General features: G+C 41.9%; 1 protein-coding gene across 1 annotated transcript; it reads left to right on the forward strand.

Moving 5' to 3' along the window:
• Positions 1 to 4,500: 4,500 nt before the first annotated feature.
• Positions 4,501 to 17,275, forward strand: LOC120310418 (hepatic leukemia factor; the record flags this gene model as incomplete). Its single annotated transcript, XM_039348800.1, has 2 exons — positions 4,501 to 4,744; positions 10,863 to 17,275. Coding segments are annotated over 2 exons (460 nt in total), but the record flags the coding sequence as incomplete, so codon positions are not given.
• Between the last annotated feature and the right edge of the window lie 4,604 nt (positions 17,276 to 21,879).

Here is a 21,879-nt window from a genome sequence, read left to right on the forward strand (position 1 = left end):
AATGAAGTCCAAAACATGAATACATTTGGGTGTACCTATAAAAAAACTAGGAATTTCTACCAGAACTGGGCAATGATCATACAGTGACTCTAAATAATTGGATTCAGGATTGAATCAAGCCTATTGAAATAAATGCAGAAGATTGTGCAAGAAAAAGAATGGAATTGTGACAGAGTCTCATCTGCTGAGCATCCAGTTGATTGTGCTTTCATTTTCAGGAGGTGGGTCAGCCTTCTGTTCAGCTGAATTTATCTGGTTAATTAAGGTAGAATTAGAAACAAAAGTGAGCATGAATAGCAGCTTCAGAGAACTATAATGCGGAACCAAATATTTGCCTTAACTTTAGGAAGAAACCCTGCTGATTCTACCCTGCAGCCTTTCTGCTCTGCTGACCATTTCTTGTACTTGGGTGTTGTCACAGCTGCACAGTTTGCTGATGCAGAGTTATTCTGCTGCTTTTTCTGCTAGGCATGTGATCTTTTCCACACTGTCTTCCTTTGACCCAACTTGAACTGAAGCATCCCAAATTGAGAATTTAAGCATCTCAAACTGAGACCGGATCTCACAAAAGATTTCAGAAGGCATGTTTGTACCATTGTGAACTGGACAGGGACGTAATTTTGTTCATGCATGTCAGTGGATTGAGCTGTAGCACAGTACAAAGGTTAATTGCAATTTTATTGTTAAACCCATGTTCCTGTCCCTGGTAGAGAAATATCACAAAGCAACACAGTATTTGATATAAAAGTAAAAAAAACAACAACCCAAGAGAAATATCTCTCATTCACAGATGGAAGGAAGAACCTGCTTGTCACCTAACATGTGTGCGTTGGTGCGTATGTACACGCACGTACCCCACATACAAGCAAACACAAATCCCAGCTATGAAAATGAGGAATGGCAACTTCTTCAAATCCTGTAGCAATGCACACCATGGACTGTAGTTCAGTGCAAGCTGACATGGGGGTTCACAGGTTTGGTTTTGAGGGGAAATATGCGGAACCGTGTAATTGATACAACCAGTTGGGCAGGTTTCAATATGTATCGTCTTGGAAACATCCCACAGTCTTGCTTTTGGTGTCACAACAGTACAGGTGAGAGCATGAGAACAATAGAGGTTAGGAATGTTCATGCTGTGTTCAAATATAATGGGTTCAAAGAGCATCTCGGAACATTGCAGCCATATCGCTCGCACAAGATAGAAGTGCCTCAGCGGTGTGAAAACCTCCATATTTGTTGGTGGAGGGTCACAATATATGATGCATTTCGAATGTAACTTTATGCAGAATGGTCTGAAGTAGTCCTCAACTTAGAAAAGTTCATTTAGTGACCATTTGAAGTTACCTTGGCACTGGAAGAAAGCGACATGGCCATTTTTCACACTTACAACCACTGCAGCATCCCCAAGGTCACATGATCAAAATTCAGATGCTTGGCAACTACCTCACATTTAGGATGGTTGTAGTGTCCTGGGGGGTCACATGCTCGCCTTTTGCGACTTTCTGACAAGCAAAGTCAACGGGGAACTAATTTAAGAACTGCAGTGATTCGCTTAAAAACCGTAGCAAGAAAGATCGCAAAATGGGGGCAAAATTTAGTTAACTATTTCCCTCAGCAGCAGAAATTTTGGGCTCAATTGTGGTCGCAGGTCTAGGACTACATGCACTATAAATCATGGCCAACCGTTCATCATTATAATAACGATATTCTTGCAAAAAGTCTGAAGGAGAGAGTTGGATGCTGTGCTGGAACCAAGAATTCTTAGTTTCCTGCTCAGCCGCTGAGGAGGTTTCCTGGCATCTGCCACAAATTAGATGTGTAAACAAGACTAAGCCTACCATCAAATGCCACTTTTCGATTTTATCCTCACTACTATCATCTGTTCAGTTAGCAAAACTAAAACAGCATATGCCCACTTTTCAGCACCTTGGCACCAAGCGTCCTGGCCCTCAGTGTGAGAAGGAGACTTTCTATTATTGGTACAAGAGAGGAGTCTCTTGATCTCTCCTTTATGTTTAAAAAAAAATGGGCCGAACTTCTCCCTGGGGCTTTTTGGCCCTTTTTGCCGGCAAATGGTATTGCAATGCTTCATAGAACGAATTTGACAAGGCACAACTTCCACTGAATCAACATTTTTGTGCCCTCAAAAAACAGCTTTCCTTCTACCCCTTTCTCCCGTAATGTCCTATTATTTTGGAAAGCGATACACAGTGTGCTGCAATGAACACTTGAGATGATTTTTTTGTTTTGAGCACAAACCCCAGCTGGCCAAGAACAAAGCCAATAAAGGGTCAGAGATGTGTCATTTGTGCAGGGTATAGAAGCAAAATGAGCCAATCAGCATATAGGTGGAGAAAGAGCTGTACAAATAGATCCCAACTTTTCTTACATAATCTGATTTTCAGGGCTCAGCGCACCAACAGTCAATATGACCAATCAGCTGTTCAGGAGAGAGAACAGGTGCCGATCTGGCATTCCTACAATCCAGCTTTTCTAACTCAGAGTTTATTTCAAGTGGCATTGAGACTTTATAAAAAACATTCATTTAATAAAATAAGGGGAGGAATCTTGCTTTCTCTCCAGCTTTATCAGCCACTCTGGATCTACTGCAGGCTAGCTGACATAATTTAGCATGCCCCTGACTTCCAGGGATTGGTCTATATTGGGAAGTACCAACCCAATATTCAGAATTAAGATTTGAAGTCATCCCAGGACAGGTACTCATTCTGACATGGTCTGTTCATATTCTTGGGCATTCTCAGTCCTTATTCAAGCTTTAGATAAATCTTGCTTACTTCCATATGTAAATCTGGATGGTGCCATGCTGAGTTGTCTCATCCTAAGCATCACACTCACAAGAGGGATCTTTTCTGGACATCCAATAGATGACATGTATTGACACCCTCGTGGCCAGTAGGTATGGTCTTACTTTCTCATATATTAATACAGTCTGGTTTATTTTATTTGTATTATATCCCATCTTTCATTCAGCAGCTTGAAGTGGTATACATGGCGCTCCTTCTTATTATGCACCACAGCAGCTACCGTAAATGCCAGCGTATAAGGTGACTTCCGTGAGCGCTGAAATCGGCGCCAAAGACGGGGGTCGTCTTATACGCCGAGTCATCTTATACGCCAGAAATACTGGTAGTTTCCGGCGTATAAGACGATGTTCTAGGAATGCGGCCCAGCTATAAAGACGGGGGTCGTCTTATACGCCGGGTCGCCTTGTACGCCGGCATTTACGGTACTTTGTGAGGTAGACTGGCCTGAGAGAGAATTCCCAGCCCAAACTCACCCAGGGAACTTCCCTGGCTAAGGAGGGACCTGAACTTGGATCTCTCTGCTCCCAATGCAACATCTTAATTGCTAATACGTCTTAAGTGAAAACAGGAGAGGTAAACTGGACTCTAGTGTCATTCAGTTCTTGAGGCCTTTCTTAGTTGGAGACTAGAGGACAGGAAGGCCTGGAGGAACGTTGTCCATCGGGTCGCAATGGGTTGGACATGACTTCGCAACTAACAACAACAACAACAAATAAACTCAAGCTTCTCATTGTGTCTCAGAGTAAACTTTCTAAAAGGCTGTTCTGTGATATAGACACCAGTGTCTACCAAATAACTGTAGCAATATTAGGGCATTTATCAGTTGATATTAGTCTTGGTAGCTTTATGCCTTAAGTCAAAGGCAGAATGACTTAATGCTAATTGCTAGAGAACAGTACAGTGGTTGAAAAGGGCATTTGCCCTCCTGTCCTTCCAGAATGGATCTAGTTGTCCACTCTGTGACAGAATATTGGCTCTTTTTATGTTCTCAGACAGTCCAGTGAGTATGGCTTGGAGAGCATGCAGTTGAAAACAGAGAGAAGACAAAGTGTATTGCAAGTGGATCAGAGCTTGCTTTCCTGAACAGAAGGCGTGTAAGCACCAACTTACTTAGGGGCACCAAGGACTGATTCTGTGGAGAGAGGTTTTTCTGTGAGGGTGTGTGGTTTTGTGTGCTGCCTGCATCACACAGATGGAGCTTTGCTTGTTTGTGAGGCCCTGTTGCTGGCATGCTGCGGCCTGGTACTGGTCCACGGACTGAGGGTTGGGGACCCCTGACTTAGAAGACAAGAAAGTGGAAATGTGACGGATTATAATCTACAGGGGGTTAAGGTGGCTAACTGAGCAATATTATTATTTTACTGTTTCAAAGCATCGTTTGTGGAGTCCTTGATCTCTCTCTGCTCAGGCTATTGTCTTGCAAGTATTTCATTTCCCACCCTTCAGTGCTAGAAGGAAATGGGGTTTGTTCTCTGTTCGTACACATTGGCTTGCCCTGTCCACAGTAAAATAGCTATGCTATTATATTACCCAACTAGGTTTCATTCCTTTCTAACACTGATTATGTTACCTAGTTGGGTAATGAAACGTCTGCAAGAAAACAACCAAGCTCAGAGAGCACCAAGGACTCCGCTGTTCAACCCCTAGTGTCAAATACTTTCTTCTACTGATAAAGCGTCATTTCTTTGGTTTCTTCAGGTCAGATCTTGCCTACAAACCGAAACACGCCAAGTCCCATTGATCCCGACAGCATTCAGGTTCCAATTGGGTATGAACCAGACCCTGCCGATCTTGCTCTTTCTAGCATTCCTGGTCAGGAAATGTTTGACCCTCGCAAGCGCAAGTTCTCTGAGGAGGAGCTCAAGCCCCAGCCGATGATTAAGAAAGCTCGCAAAGTCTTCATTCCCGAAGATCTGAAGGTAACTTGGGACTGGTGTCTAGGGCGATGCCGAGGTCCAGGCTCAAAGGGGAAAAGGTAAATTGGAGGATGCACAGGTAGATAGATTATACCAGGGGTAGTCAACCTTGGCTCTTTTATGACTCGTGGACTTCAACTCCCAGAATTCCTGAGCCAGCTAAGGCTCATAAAAGAGCCAAGGTTGACTACCCCTGGGTTACACCCATTGACAACTTCTTAAAAAAAACAGTGTCTTTTTCTGGCCTCTGCCACGGTTTGATAAAGACAGGAAGGACAGCAATTTGATGTGGTACAATGACATTTGGCAGGAATAAAGGAACATTGTATTATGAGAGCAAGTGAAGGAGAGCTCTCCAACCAAATCTCCACGAGTGGATTCAGCTGGAGTTGGCAATCCTAGATTCTTAACCTAAGACAAGTAGAATGTCAGGGTTCCGACTAATGAAGGACTTCAAAGAACTTTCAGGCATGTTTCCTAAAGTCTTTATTACAGAGCTACAAATTGCCGGTCTCCATCATGGACGTTTTGATGCCAGAATCTGACTTCCTCTTGCTGGCATCAAACTTTTCTTGCTAAACCTCTCCCTTATCTTGCAGTCACAAGTCACATTATCCAATTAGTGTGAAGGTCAAAAGTTTACTTCCTCTTTCTCCCCCCCCCCCCGCTTTTTACCCCCCCCCACTCTAAGCTATGTATTAACCCAGTAAATACCAGACACTTTTGAATATTGTCAAAGCAAGAATATACAGTATTTGCAGCATTGACATAGAAATTGCAGAGGGTTTCTTTCTTTTTTTTGCTGCATTCATTTTAATTTTTGTACCCTTCCTATTGGTGAACAAGGTGGGATCACCTTAAATTCAGGATGGTCTTCCTTTCAGGGAAATGTAGTCTGCTTCTTCCCTGAAATCAGATGTTGTCCAATGAGGCTAATTCCAACAGCATAGATCTTGGATTGAAATTCTCGATTCCCTTCTGAGTTCAGAATGCTGGACACAACGCTGTACCAATTATAAATAGGATAACCATGAAGAACTGCAGATGCAATAAATCTTGCTTCTAAATCCTGAGCTTCTAATATGAACAGGATGGCAAAGATTGTTCAGAAAGATTTGTGACAGAGCTTAAAAAAAAAAAGCCAATTTAGGCAGGGTTGGGTGCTAATCCCCTTGAGCAAGTTGTTATTCCAGCATGTATTATCTCAATTATTTTAAAAGAGTCACCAGGATTCTTTAAAAAAAAAAAAGCCAATCTTGTTTGCTATATAATTCTGTGGTCTTGGAAAAGTTAAGAAACTCTCTGCATACATTTTTGTGTTCATTTGAGACACATACAGTAAACCTGTGAGCAGAATAACAAAGGGGAGGAGGTTTTTTTTTTTTAAAGACATTAAATATAGAGAAGTCTTAGTAAAGTTGCTGATGATCTTTGTGAACTGGATTAACAGGCAATCACTTCCTGGAGTTTGCTCTGCTTTGTCTTGTTCCCATTCCTAGCAAAATGCTTGACCAAAGTTTGTGTTTCCTGGTGTCGATTGGTGGCAGAATTTGGGTACAGAAGCAAGCACAAATTAGATCCACTGATAGTCTTTGGGCTATGTATGATTTCAAGTGTTTGCTGTCCTTTCAGACTGGGATTAAAGGTTTAGATTTTGTAATTTTTTTTAAATACAAGAGATGTGCATGGCCTTGGTAATTCAAGAATGAATTGAATTGAAAGTTGCTTTTTTTTTCCTGGAGAGGAATCAGATGGGAAGTAAGCACTGCAGAAATATATGAGCCAATTTCCCATCCTTCTTAGAAAGAGAGATATTCGTTAGCCAATCTTAAATTATTTAATTTTGCAGACAGTCTATTGCAGGGGTGGCGAACCTGTGGCACGCGTGCCAGAGGCGGCACTCAGAGCTCTCTCTGTGGGCACATGTGCCATTGCCCCAGCCTCATCTCCCCCCCATGACCCTCTCCTCATCAGCAGCCGCCTGGAGGAGAGTCACCCCCGAGCCTGGCCCACACGGAGCAACGCAGCCAAGGACATGGCAGCCAGGCAGCGTACAGAAGACTCTGCCCTCACGTCCCATCGTGCACAGTTGATGCTGCAGGGCGCAGGCAGGGGGTGTGGCCACCATGGTGCTGCTGGGCTGCCTGGGCGATTTGCAGTGGGCCCTGGTGGCGGTGAATGGCTCTGCAGGCAGGCGGGGTGGGGGATGGGGTGGAGCGGAGCGGGGGGGAGTGGGGGCGGGGCCAGTTTTTGGGCACTCGGTCTCTAAAAGGTTCGCCATCACTGGTCTATTGGCTTGGCTATTGATTCTGTTCAATAGGGATACCCCAGACAATTGATGGACCCTCTTTCAGGTGACCAGGTCCTTTCTGGGTAACATTGGGTCAGGGGATCCTCTGTGGGGTTGCTGTGAGAAATATTCTCAGCATCTGTCAAAGTTGCTTGGCATCGCTTGGAATTGGATTCCTGCTGAACAGGTCCTATGGAAGTACCTGAGGTTGATCTGAGCTCAGTTTTCTGGAAAAGGTTTGAACTGATAGATTCAGAAAAAGTGGACAGGTCCTTGCAGCTATGAGTTTGACCCCTATGTTCTGAGCTTATACCTTTCCTAGCTGGTTACAGTTTTCTAGGTGGTAGCATGTGGATGGGTCCTCATAGTGGGAGAGGTAGTGCCCACTTGACTTGAAACATGTGGTGGTGTGCCTTCTTCTCAAGACCCTCCTGAGATCCAACTTTGTTTTAAGTACTCAGCTTAGTGGGCCTTGGATAAAGTGGATTATCTGTACCTTTCTCGGGCTAGATTACAGTACCAAGATGACATTGGCTTTGCTTGTGGGTGACATCTGGAGAGCTGGGGATGGGTTAGTGCAACCTTTTTGGCCCACATGGATCCCTCAACAGCTTTTGATAGCATTGACCACCTTTGGGGCTTGAGAGCAGGGACAGTTTGTTTCTGCTGGAGAGGAGAGGGAAGGGGTCCAACCCTAGGCCTCTCTTGTGTGGGAGTACCTCAGAATTCAGGACTATCACTGCTTCACTTCAGCATCTAATGAAACTGCTGGGCAAATTCATTTAGCAGCATGATTTATACACCTCCATCCATGGCCAAGCAGGCAACGCCATTCAGCAGCCTGGAGGCTCTGAGGGTCAGGATAGAGAAGAACCAGCTCAGACTCAGTCCTGGCCAGAGAGAGAGTAGCTTTGGGGTTTTCATATCCTGGAAGTGTCATATTTTACTCTTGATGGTAGCTTTCTCCAGATGTAGCTAATGCACAATTTGGGATCATGATGGACTTACAGCTTATGCTGTCACTGTGCCACAATGCACTTTACATGGGGCTGCCCTTGAAGACCATCCAGTAATTACAACTGGTCCAGGATGCAGTGGCATGCAGAGTTTTGGGGGTTCTATTGTGTTGCCCATATTACAACATTGCTTTGCAAGATGTTTCCAGTTTCTTTCAGGGTGCAATTCAAGATTCTATTTATCCCTTCTGTCCCTTTGATTGCAAGGAGATCCAAATCAATTAATCCTATGGGAAGTCCACCCTGACTAATCTTTGGTCGGGTTGAGCTGAAACTCAAATACTTTGGCCCCCAAATGAGAAGAGAGGGCTCATTGGAAAAGACCCAGCTGTTGGGAAAGATTGAAGGCAAAAGGAGAAGGGGATGGCAGACAATGTGATGGTTAGATAGTGTCATTGACACAGTGGCCGTGAATTTGGGCAAACTCTGGGAGACAGTGGAGGACAAGAGGACCTGGCGTGCTGTGGTCCATGGCGTCATGAAGAGTCAAACACAACTTAGCAACCAAACATCATCAGCAAAACGTTGTCAACCTTAAAGGCTGTGTGGCAGGTTATCTCTATGACCAGCTGTCCCTGAGGGCATCTGTTCACTTCCAGCAGATTGGACGGGGTTGATGTGTTCTAGGCCTCTTCTCCCTGGGGCTGTCTTCTAGCTGGACCAAGGGAACACTCAGGCTTTCCTCAGGGGCAACCCTTGTCCTGTAGAAGACCCTCCCTCTAAGATGCCCACCCTTCTAGCCTTCCAGAAAGTTTTAAAAGACTGGCCCTTCTCTCAAGTGGGGTGAAGCTTGAATCTAAGGATTGCAGGGTTTTGATTCATCGGAGAATGTTGGGTTGGTGCTGGGAGTTGTTTATTTAGATAGCAGCTTTATTGTTTTTATTGCTGGTGCTATAAGCCGCCCTAGATTACAGCACATAAGATGTACAGCCATATAAGTCTCTTAAATACATGAATACATTCTGATCATGCTGATGTGACTTTTCGTTGTCAGTTCAATATCATTCCCAGCATTTGGAAAAAATGTGTATGAGAAATACAGAAGAAAGTCTTTCTCCTCCTTATCACTGTTAGAGCAGTAGTGCAGAGAAAAGCTATGAAGTGCAGGGGTCATTATGCTAGCTCCAGTTGATTCCTAATCATTTCCATCTGATTTACATATTTATATCCCACTTTATTAATTTTTCCTGCTCGTAGGATATCTTCTGAGTCAGGTTTTCAGAAAGGTCCTACTCATAAGACCTAGTGCTTTGCTAAAAACCTGATTTAAAAGATATCGACAGCCAAGATATGATCCATTGACAATTAGGTTTATGGAGCAGAAATGTGATCCTTTTGGTCAGTTGCCTGGAAGTGAGCTCCAGTGAATTTATTGACATGTACTTTTGATTGCTAAGTAAGATTTAAGTAAGGGTCAGATCTTTAAAAGCACCCTACTTGAACAATTAAAAAAAACAAGAAATCTATGATGAGGCAATTAGAAAAGAAGCTTTACTGATGTGGTTATTATTTGCAGAAACATGAGAAAAATGTCTATATTTAATTGCCATTTATTCAAATAATAAGAACTGTATTAATTTAAGGTTGGCAAAAGAGAATATTATTGGAAGGAGAGAAAATCAAGCAAATGGACTATAGAATTATAGTAATTAATTGTTATTGATTGTTTTTTAAATACTAACCCAGACAACATACTATTTACCAAATATTAAGGTGATTATGTTAAAAATCAATAAAACATTTTTTTTAAAAAAAACAAGAAATATCTTTAGCTAGTTAAGATGCAAATCATCTAGCAAAGGACTTTTGCTATTTAAATTGGAAGAGTGGAACTTTTATTGTTTAAATTGTGAGAAAAGAGTAAGAGTTCCATCAAAGAAGCTTTTTAATCTCTATGTCTCCTGTCTGTCTGTCTGTCTGTCTGTCTGTCTGTCTATCTATCTATCTATCTATCTATCTATCTATCTATCTATCTATCTATCTATCTATCATTATCTTTATCTCTGTCTATCTGCCTGCCTGCCTGCCCACTCATCCATCCACCCACCCACCCACCCACCCACCTACTATCTATCTATCTATCTATCTATCTATCTATCTATCTATCTATCTATCTATCTATCTATCTATCTATCTATCTATCATTCTCTATCTCTGTCTATCTGCCTGCCTGCCCGCCCGCCCATCCATCCACCCACCCACCCACCCATCCACCCATCTATCTATCTATCTATCTATCTATCTATCTATCTATCTATCTATCTATCTAGCTAGCTAGCTAGCTAGCTAGCTATTATCTCCATCTCTGCCTATCTGCCTGCCTGCCCGTCCATCCATCCATCCACCCACCCACCCACCCACCCACCCACCTATCTATCTATCTATCTATCTATCTATCTATCTATCTATCTATCTATCATTATCTCTATCTCTGTCTATCTGCCTGCCTGCCGCCCATCCGTCCGTCCGTCTGTGTCTATCTCTATCTGCCTGCCTGCCTGCCTGCCTGCCTGCCTGCCCGCCCGCCCATCTATCTATCTATCTATCTATCTATCTATCTATCTATCTATCTATCTATCTATTTATCTATTTCAAAATAAACATTAAAATGCAAACAAATAGATAGGCAGTTTGTATCTATTTCTGTTTTAGAAGATATCCCAGCACTGCAAGTGTCATATTGCACCTGCTTTTCAACGTAACAGTGTTTGAGCTGAACGCAAGAATACCTACAGCCCTGCTGATGCCTTATGGGTCTCTGTTTCTCTACTGAAATCTAACACCGATTTTCTTTTCCTCTGTGATTAATGAGCAGGATGACAAATACTGGGCAAGACGTAGAAAGAACAACATGGCTGCCAAGCGTTCCAGAGATGCCCGGAGGCTGAAGGAAAACCAGATTGCTATCCGTGCCTCGTTCCTTGAGAAGGAGAATACAGCCCTGCGCCAGGAGGTGGCTGAACTACGGAAGGAATTGAGCAAATGCAAGAACATCCTTGTCAAGTATGAAGCCCGGCATGGTCCTCTCTAAATGGCCTCCGACCCACCCACCCCCACTCCCATCCGCCAGCACCCCTGTTTCTTTTCTTCCCATCTACTTTTTTATTTTATTTTGTGGTTTGGCGTTTAAATAGATGGGACAGCATGTTTCATGTTTGATAGCACTCACCCAAACCAACTTTTCAGTCATGGGCACTTTAACAGAAAGCAGAATCAGAACCAGTGTACAACCCGTGTGCTTGTGCACATCAGTGCAGGCATACTTGTGAATGAGTGTGCATGTCTTTCTTGGCTCTTCTTGTATTTTTATGAAGCCCCTTTTGCAGGGTTGGGTTGGCTGAGACTGGCCATAGTAAAGCATTTATGGAATACATACATGTAGACATGTATGTATATATTTTCCAGCGCTGCTTAAACTGTATTTTTGTCTTATCCTATCCTATTCTTTTGATTTAACTGGGGGGAAAAAAGAAAGAAAACGAAAGAAAACCACCCTGGTAATGAGAAAGAACAAGAGAAAGAAGATAAAAGTTAGAGCTGTTTTTGGCTTGTTGTTTCAATAAGGCACATCAGGCAGGGTAAGCTTACTGATAATAATGCACAATTGATATTCATGCTATTCTGCAGAGATACTAATTTATAGATTCGCTTTTTTATTTTGTTTTGATTTTCATTTATTGTATGTTTTTACATTCTGGTAAATAAAATAGACCTTCCGATTCATAATGTATTCTATATTCTCCTTGTAGAAAAATAAGGAACAGCTAACTTTCCTTTCATTGCTTTAAAATCAAAAGTATTATAAATGGGTCAGAGGGAGAATATTTTTGCATCCCCTGGGCATAATCAGTAATTCTCTTGTAGAGGTTAAAATATTCCTCATGGGCATTGGATGACTTTTGTACCCTAATACTGTAACTTTTTCATGCTCTTCCCCCCCCCCAAAAAAAAACATTGAAGATTTCTTGATAGTTTGTCTAAAAATGATCCCTAATCAGACAAGCAAAAAAAAATAAATCCATCAGATGTCTGCATAGTATCAATGCATGCTGTGCAGATGAGGCCAAAGCATATTCCTGCCTTGGGTGAATTAATTTTTTGCTTCTACCAATCCTCCTCCCCCCCCCCACACACACCTTTTTTTTGTGATGTGCAGGGCACAACACTAAATTCTAACCAGTGTGCAGAACATTTCAAGGTTGACAGACTCCAACTCTGAAACACTTGTTTCAGTCTTATCAAGAAGTGACCAGGATACCTTTGTCTTTCATCTTTCTTTGTGACACTTTGTGACCAGCAAGTGGAAATCTAGAAATTGCCAGTTAAATTTTCAGGGAATTCGGGGTGTCAATTCAGCCAGTGACCTGCTCTGCTCCTTCTGCAGATCTTTCTCCAATCTGCTTAGTGCACAGTGCTTTTTTCAAAAGCTGGGTTGGGCCAATAGCTCGTGAATTGGGCTGTTGGGAGAGTTTATCTGGTTTTGGCTGGATGGTCAAAAGGCTCTTGTGAACATCTGCTGTTCTTGCCCTTGACCAATCTGTGATTGGCGTAATCCGAGGGGTTTGGATCAATCCACCATTGGGGACAAAGGTCAAGTGATGCTTGCCTTTGGCCCACCACCCACTCGTCAAAGAGACCAGTGCTTTTCTTGGTGTGCAGGAGTGATGCTGATGACCATGCTAGGTCAGGATGAAACTTTATACAAAAATGCAAGATAATTCAGTGACCAGAGAACTGGAAACCAAAATAAAAAAAGGCCTACATTACACTATCTTTGGAGTTTGAGCAGACTGCATTTTTATTTCCCACTGATGTTCAGTTTCTGAAATTCTTGTACCAAAGGAGCTTTTTCCAAATTCAATTGGACTTTCTTTGTTTTTCCTTGACAATGTTTCGCTTCTCATCCAAGTTGCTTCTTCAGTTGTTCAGAACCGAACAGGACTGAAGAAACTTCTTGGCTGAGAAGAGAAACGTCTTCAAAGAAAAACGGTTGCCTCTGAAAAAAGCACCTTTGGGGCAAGCATGACCTGGACGATCAGGAATCTCCATAGACCTTCTGAAATTCTTCTTTCTTGGGAAAGGCTTTGAATTCAGCTTTTTAATCGACTGTGTGCAATATAATTTCTGTAGATTTCCCACCTGCTGGGTTTTTCTTGTTTTTTCCCCCCTCAAATGGCTTTGATTCAGTTAGAAGCAACTTTTGCAGTTTTTTTGCCTTGACATGCTGCTGTGATTGTATGAGCTGATTGTTTTCAGAGATTCTCCTGTTGTTATTTTTTTTAGTTATTTTTTAAACTTATGCTACATTATATAAAGTATTTTTGGAGGGTGGGGAGGAAATGAATGTAAGAGATGCAGATATATATTGAAAAGTGATGATGTTGTCATGCTGTGGTTAATTCTGTTCTTTTCAATGTTTCCTGAAGACCAAAAGAAATTGATTATTATAAAATGTATAAAATTTATACGGAATCTTTAGACTGCTTTTTTTTTCCTGTACAGTATTTTTCAAGGACAAATGTTGATTGTGTATTTTGGGGAAAAGAATAAGATATATATCATATGTTTAAGCAAAGAGAGGGTTTAAAAATAAAGTAGATGATTTCACTTTAAAGACGACAATATATCTGTTTATATATTCATGAATATTGAATACAGAAGAAATGCTTCTAGGGCTTTTTATTTTTAAATGATGATATTGTATGCTCGCCACTGGCACATTGAGGTAGTTTTGTGTTTTCAGTTAGAGAATGATCCATGTTGCTGGGCTCAGTTGCTTGCTTCTGGAAGGATCCCATTGGGTGCAATAGAAAGCTCTACCTCCCTCTTTTTCTTATAGCCTCCCCCACTTTAGCAACTGCCCAGTTATGAGAAGAAGAGGCTCTGTACAGTTCCTGCCAGCCTCATGTAAATCCTGCATGCGAAAATGGCTGGGATCTTATGGAGACGGGTGGGACACTAAATGTTTTCTGCATGTAGTATTGTCTGCTGTAGTCTTTCAAATTTCTCTTGAGCAAACACAGCTCAACTGTCCTTTTTAAAAAATGCAGTTATTTGGTTGGACAAAGGACAAAGCTGGTGACATTTGTCACAGAGCTTCAGAAGCGCAAATACACTGGGGATTAGGCAGCGTGAATAACGCTCATAGAGCTTACATTATCAATCCTCTTTGAGATTTCTATCTCAGAATGAGGATTTGTATCTATGGTGAAAGTTTGAAAGAAAGCAAGAAAGTTCCTAAAGATGGTTCTTGCAGATTGAAGCAAGTTTCTCTGAAAAGACATCAACTGAAGAGGCTGGAATGTCTCCCAGACCCTTCCCGATAGACAGCTTAACAGAATTAAAACAGGAGGCCTGTTTTTCAACTTAGTACAGTGGAGAGCAGGCAAGCACTCTGCTTCAGGTACCTCCAAAATACTGGACTTCTAGTTACATTGGACTGTAGCATCCAAAATTCTCATCCAGTCACAGCTCTCTCTGGTGATCAGTAGTGTAGCTCTGTGTACTTCTGCAGGTTTAGAAAGGGTGTTTGATTTGGGGGGACAATTTAGGAGCAGTAAGAATCATTTCACATGTTTAGAGATGAGGCCAGGTTAGTTGCTCAATATCCCTTCCCTAAGCTGGTATCCTGTTAGACACATTTGTCTAAACTGAATTCCACTTATGCCAATTTTGGTGCCCCGTTTTCTGTAAGGCAGTTGTTTCTGCTTGTGGAACCATATAGCTTCTTGTTGTCTACCCTTACCCGTGTTGGATAATGCTGACCAACAAATTCAACAACATCTGGAGAGCATAGATTCCCTGCTCTTGTCTTCATGCTTACTGCTTTCCTTCTGGCATCTTCTAGAGGTCCATTGTTTCAATTTTCTTGCCCAGTCTCTTTCTGTCCCTTGTTGAGTACAAGAATGAGCAAAACCAAGTGACTTACTTGAGCCATACTGGGCTTTTATTATACTTGAAGAGGTGCTTTTTTTGAATTGGTGAATTACAGGAAAGGTAGGGGTTTTCTTTAGTGCAATAAAAACACTGCACGTCATAAAATTATGGTGCCACATGTCTTTCTAGATCACTTTTTCCACCAAAACAAGTGCATTTCTGTTACATAAGATCACATTATACTAAAAGTGATTTAAACAAAAGTTTTGGACAATTACAAAGAAATGGTGCCATTCTTGTGGAAAGATTAAAAATGTATCCCAGTATCCTAAATGCTTTAATAGATTTTTTTTTTTTGGACCATTATTTCAGCTGAGTAATTATCTTTAGGGGATGAACTATATTGGTCAGTAAATGTTTCTTTCTAAATGTTTATGTGTGTGTAAAAGTAAATGTTAAGCTGATAATAATTTTCACTGAATGTAAAACAAGCCTAAAGGACATAATACTGGGAGAAGATAGGATTCCTCTAAGAAGTTGTGAACAGAGGCTGTATTCATTTCCTCCAAATCCCAAATATTTTAATGGTCTGACTCATAATTTTGTCTTGTCTGGAGATGCCAGTATGGAAAGTCAAATTAACAAAGATGCTTTGCAGGTTAGGAAGTTTTATCTCAACGATGGATATGGAGACAACAAAGAAATATAATTTCGCTAATCTGGAAATTCTTTTGAAATGTAAAAATCTGAACACAGAGCTGTAAATATTAAAACACCAGTTAACTTCATCATTGTAGGATCACTTAATTTCTAGACAGGACAGCTATATCAAGTCATAGAAACCACTGTCAAATTATACAGTGGCTCTGTGAATAATCCATAGTTACATACAACACAACATCTTGGACACACAACAAAGCAATCAGATGTCCAAACTTGATCTGCCCTCAAAACACACTTTTGTTTACTTCCAATTTTGAACTTCAACTTGGCCTGCTAGTTTATTTGATTTTACCCTATGAATAGGTAAGTGATAAGTTTCTCTCAAAACAACAAACTGAGAGAAACTAGTTAAGGAAAAAACATAAATGAGGACAGGAGTAAGTCAGATGTGACTCTTACATAGGCCAAATGAGGATGGATTCTCCAGAGATAGGCAGAATCTAGAGCAGGGGTAGGCAATCTTGGCTCTTTTATGACTCGTGGACTTCAACTCCCAGAATTCCTGAGTCAGCCATGCTGACTCAGGAATTCTGAGAGTTGAAGTCCACGAGTCATAAAAGAGCCAAGGTTGCCTACCCCTGATCTAGAGCAAGGCCAACAGTGATAGACTATTGATCAGAACTGAAGCCTGAGAGCTGCCCGCACATTGCTAAATGCATAGCTAGATCTGGATTGGCTTGTGGATCAAGCTGACATTGGAATAAGAGATGTCTTCTTCCAAATCCTGTCTACCAACATCTCCCAACTGTGATGGGAATATATTGCCCATACTTTGAACCAGCCCAAAGCCATGCCAGCTAGCAAGTCCGTAGCCCTAATATATCTGGAAGACACCTGCTTAAGGACTGATAGTTATCTGCACCAGGAAGCTATTGGTTGGTGTATCTTCTAGCAAAGAGTTTGCAAGAAACATTCCTGATCTCTCAGGAGATGATTATCAGAACTAGCCATTTCATCGGTTTTAAAACTGTTTCAGATAACTGTTTCCCTCCAGGTGTCTTGCAGATGTTGCATACCCATCAGCCTCAGCTAGTACGGCAAAGAGTTGGATAAAACAGGCAGGCCACAGCTTTTCCACCCTCTGGTATTGTTAGGAGAGTACGTCATCTGTACACGTGGTCTGTTGTTTCAGTGCTCCATTGATTTAAGACTGCACATTATTTGCTGGAGTGAGATGTAAATTAGGTTACAATTGTATATGCTCTAGTATTTCTGCACACAGTGGGCTTACTTCTGAGTAAGATTATGATAAGTTATTAATGAATGAAACTTAGCCTTATCTTTTGAGTTAACTGGTCCCCTGGCCTTTGTTGTTGCTTCAGAAATTGTGTGTGTGGTATGTGTGCATGTATGCACACTTGCATTAGCATGTGTGTTGTTTGAGAAATGCAAGAATGAGCTTTTGGTATTTTTGATTTATTTGGGAAAACGTTCCACCTTTTTTTCCCTCTCAAGTGATCAACTGTTGTATTTCTGGCAACCTCGTAGGAAAGCTCTGTTCACAAGAGTTTAACAAACAAGATCAAATTAAATGTATGTCATGACATGAATTGTGTTCTATATGTTTTTCAGCCCAAATCTTTCTGTTATTCTTTAACGTTTAATAAAAACATTTAAATTTTTTCTTTATCTGAGGTTGTTTGTCTTTCTTGCCTTTGGATGATAAAAAAAGTTGATAGCTTACCCAAAGTTGAGGCAGGATTCTGAAGGCTAGTTTGACCATTGACTGCTGCTGGACTCTTTATAAAGAATTTGTGACTCTGCTTTAGAGTTATTGTTTTTTTAAATTATGAGAAGTAGAAAACTGTAAATTTATTTATTTATTTATTAAAATTTATAGACCGCCCCACTCCCGCAGGACTCCGGGTGGTTTACAATAAAAACACAACATAACTTAACAAACAATACAATAACAATCATCCAGCAGTCAGATTATAAACACCAGAAAAGCAGCTTGCGGAAAACCAACAGGGTGGGAGCGGTCCTAATCTCCAGGGGGAGCTGATTCCAAGATGTGGGCGCCATCACAGAGAAAGCCTCCCCCGCGGCCCCGCCAAATGGCACTGCTTGGCCGACGGGACCTGAAGGAGGCCCAGCCTGTGGGATCTAACCAGACGAAGGGAACTAAATACTTACATTGGGTATTTAAAATTTTTAATTCCACACCTAGCTGAAATTAATTTGGGGCTAGCACAGACACTTTTTCCCAAGCTTGCTAGGAATAAAATATGATTCTTCCATGCACAGCCCCTTAAATAATCCAGAGCACCCAAACAAATCAGGAATGTGTTTGTAGTTCTAGAGCAGGGGATCTCCAAACTTGGCAACTTTAATGCTGGGTGGGGAATCCTGGGAGTTGAAGTCCACAAGTCTTAAAGTTGCCAAGTGTAAAGATTTGGAGATCCTTGTTCTAGATGTTTCAATGCCAAGGAACCACCTGGCATCTCTAGATAGGGTAGGGAAGCTCCTCCTAAGAACTCCTTGTGTACATTATAGACAACCCTGTACTGGATGGTTTAGGCATGAGAGAGGGAGAGAGAGAGAGAGAGGGAGAAGGAGGGAGAGAGGGAGGGAGGGGGAGGAGAAAGAGAGAGAGAGAGAGACAGAGAAAGAGAGAGGATATTTTTCCATCATGGACCTTGAAGAACAACTCCCTTTTCTCCTTCAGACATTCACTCAGTACATGGAGGGTGGAAATACTGCATCAGCAGCTGCTTGCACATTGGAAGAGAAAGGCTGTGTTCTGCTTTGCCCCACGTGAAAGCTTTGAAGTATCTAGACCAGTGCTTTGCCAAGTCTGGAAAACATTGATGTAGATAGAGTGTGAGGTTATGAAAAAGTAAATCAGGGTTTCTCTTTCTCCAATGTGAAATGATACATCTTCAGCTCCTTCCTGAAGAGGACACAGTTTCAACCAACCTTTTGGTCTCCTGTCTCATCTCCATTGTCCATTTTTTAGAGCTCCCCTGGGACCCTGCATCAGGAAAAGGGAGGCCCAAGAGACACCTGAAAAATGGGAGAACATGCAGCTGGTCACCTCCTCCTCTGAGGAAAAAATTAAATCCCATCTTTCCAGTATGATGGCAACTAATTTGCGCAACAACATACTAAGCAATGGCAGCCCCTCAAATCCTACGATTAAGCTGACTAACCTTAATAGAATGTGCAATCAGCCAGTACATTTTTAATCTGCCTAGTTTAGTGTGTTGTGTGAATGCAGCCAGAGTGAGATACTTTTTTTTTTAATGGTTGAGCAAATCCAGATTTCATAACAGACTCTTGGATCTTTCCAATAAAATTTGGGTCCTTGCAATAAAATATGCAACTTTAGCCAGCACGATTCCTCTAAAGAAACTTGGGAACTAAAGTCTGAAAGCATGCTGAGAATTTTTCATTAGGGCCCTTTCCCTGATTCCATGTCCTTGCAACCTCTATTTCCCCCAAAGGAATAAAATGGTTTAAGAAAAAGAGTTTCAAAAGATATCTCGTCCTCCAACAGGCTCGGAGCAGGTAACAAAAAATAAAAATCCAAACCAATCAATATAGTAAAAACTCTGCATTCTTGACAAGACAGGAGCAGAAATTAGCAGGATAGACCAGGATGGATTAAGGATCACAGTTAGTTCCCTGGTCTCTTCTCCAGCGGGAGGACCAAGTTCAGGATACCCATCATCAGAGTAGACCTTATGCTGACCAGCCTTCTGCAACTTGTTCCCTTTTAGAAGTGACCACTAATCCCAGCATCCCAGCTGTCCAAGAGGCCTGGAAGTTGTGATTCCCAACTGGAAGCAGTGTCCATTCAGCCGGTTCTCTGAACTCAGCAAAATTTAGCTACTGGTTCTGCTGAACCGGTGCGAACTGGCTGAATCTCACCACTGGTTTTAATCTTATAAAAGCAAAACAAAAAAACAACCCCCCCCCAAATGATAGCTTGTGTGTTGGGAAGGCAGCAGTGTGACAATTGACACTTCCCTTTGTACCTGACAAACTATCTTGTTTTGTTTTTTTTTACATTTAAAGAATTAATAACTGAACGCAAGGGACGCTTCCAAGCAAGATGTTAGTTAGCTTCAAGCATCACCTGTCTTTCTAAGTACTGTATGCCTCTGGCCAGAAACAATTCCATAAGTTTAGAAAACAAAAATGAAGCCCATTGCTTTGGAAAGAAAGTTAGCCTCTGGCCAGATGTATCACAACCTTAATGTGCTCTGCAAATCTGGCAGATGGAAGGCAATGCAAGTAACATTTTGGGCAAATGCTTGAAACTACATATCTTATGTGCATTCCTCACAACCATTTGATGAAACATGCAACTATTTTTCTACATGTGGGGAAAGAAAACTGGACGTTAAGGAGATTAAACCAAGCCATATATTCTTTCCTTAACATCTTAGGTTACTATAATTTAGGAGGGTTGGGTGTTTTACAGTGGAGAATTTTAATGGTTCAACTCCTATGCACCCACAATTTCTCCAAAATGGTCTGAGCTGTAGCTTAGTTTGAAAATACAGGTCCTCTTCCTAGTCCTAGCTTAACCTGCTCCAAGGGTAGGTCCCATTGCAGATTCTCTGCAATGGCCGGGCTGGCTGGGGAGGGCTGGGAAAAGAGGTTTACTCATCTGGCAAGCAACTACACTCAGAAATAGTGTTTTAAGAGCTGTAGCGGTGCTGTGGTGTAGTTAGAATGCAGCATTACAGACTAATTCTGCCAACTACCAGGAGTTCGATCCTGACCAGTTCAAAGTTGACACAACCATCCATCCTTCTGAGGTTGGTAAAATGAGGATTCAGATTGTTGGGGGGCAATAGGCTGGCTCTGTAAACCACTTAGAGCAGGGTTCTCAAACTCAATTTCATTGCAGTTGCCCTCGGGGGGGGGGGTGAGTGTGGCCAGGGTGGGTGCAGTCTACTGGGTGGGCATGGATGGAGTGGGTGTGGCCTACTGGATGAGCATGGCCAGCTCTACATCCTTCGTGTCAAGGGTGCCTGTGGGGGCCTGGGCAGGAGTGGGACAGATCTGAGGGTCTCTGGCAGATGGGGGTGGGACCGGGGCAAACGCCATGGCATGGTCCATTTCTTCATTCCTCACAAAGGGTGACACCTCCCCAGCATGCACCCAGGGGGCGGGGCCGACACAGCAGGGGCTGGTTCCTCGTTGTTTCCAGATGGCCTTGTGGAGCTAAGACTGAATGCGTTTCAGCATAGATGGCCACCACAAAATTGTACATTGGCTGCCGGCCGGCCTGGGCCAGGGCCAAGGCAGTGGGGGCCGTTCCCTCACTGTTTCCAGGATGGCTTCGCAGGCCACATGAAACCACGGGCCGCATCCGGCCCCCGAGCCTTGTGTTTGATATGTCTGGCTTAGAGGGGGCTGTGAAGCGGTATATAAGTCTAAGTGCTATTGCTGTTTAAAGAATTTGTATTTCTAACAAGAATCTTTTGAATTTATCGTAGTGCTTTTCACATGATGGATTAACTCCTGTGGAATTCACATTCACAGGAATGAGGGAGAGCACATATTTTGGGTGCAGACATAGTTTCCAGCCATATTGCAGGAGATTATTTTAAGACCAAAGACAAAGATGAGACTGATCATAAAAGAATCAACAATTGCAGACTTGAGTTTTATCAATGGCTGGAGAAAAGAATAAAGGATTAGGAATTAAATTTGTACTAGTGAATAATAAACTCAGACAACACATTGTTGAATAAGCACTATTGAATTATATGGGAAAAATTAAAAAAATATTTACAAAAAAGAAAGAAAGAAAGAAAAAGAATTGCAGACTTGGAAGAGATCCCAGCTCAGCTCTAAAGCTCAACAGAATACAAAATTCAATCCCTATTTCTGCTGCAAATGCCAAAACCTCCCAAAAGGAAACATGGACCTCAAAATCTAAGATACTTCCTGTTTACCTTCTAATAATGAAATGGGATTCTATCTTTTTCTCTTGGAATGTTGATAGATTAGGAATGGAAAATTAAAGTTATTAGCAAAGGATGTGGGATGGATTTGCATCTTATTAGGCACAAGTTGTCACTACCTTAAGTAGAAATTGTTCTTGTATGCTTTTGTACACCTTCCTGATAGAACATCCTGATCAAGGACTCAACTAAGACCAAGGTCTTGGAGCCACCATAACGCATAAGGAGAAAGTCAAAACATCCTAACAAAAATCCTAACATTGAGGCTGAGTTTTAATGCCACCTAGTGGTGTTGCATCCAAACATCTA

Source organism: Crotalus tigris, unplaced genomic scaffold, assembly GCF_016545835.1.
Source record: "Crotalus tigris isolate CLP2741 ecotype Arizona unplaced genomic scaffold, ASM1654583v1 scf7180000018180.527342, whole genome shotgun sequence".
In the NCBI taxonomy this organism is placed as follows: domain Eukaryota; kingdom Metazoa; phylum Chordata; class Lepidosauria; order Squamata; family Viperidae; genus Crotalus; species Crotalus tigris.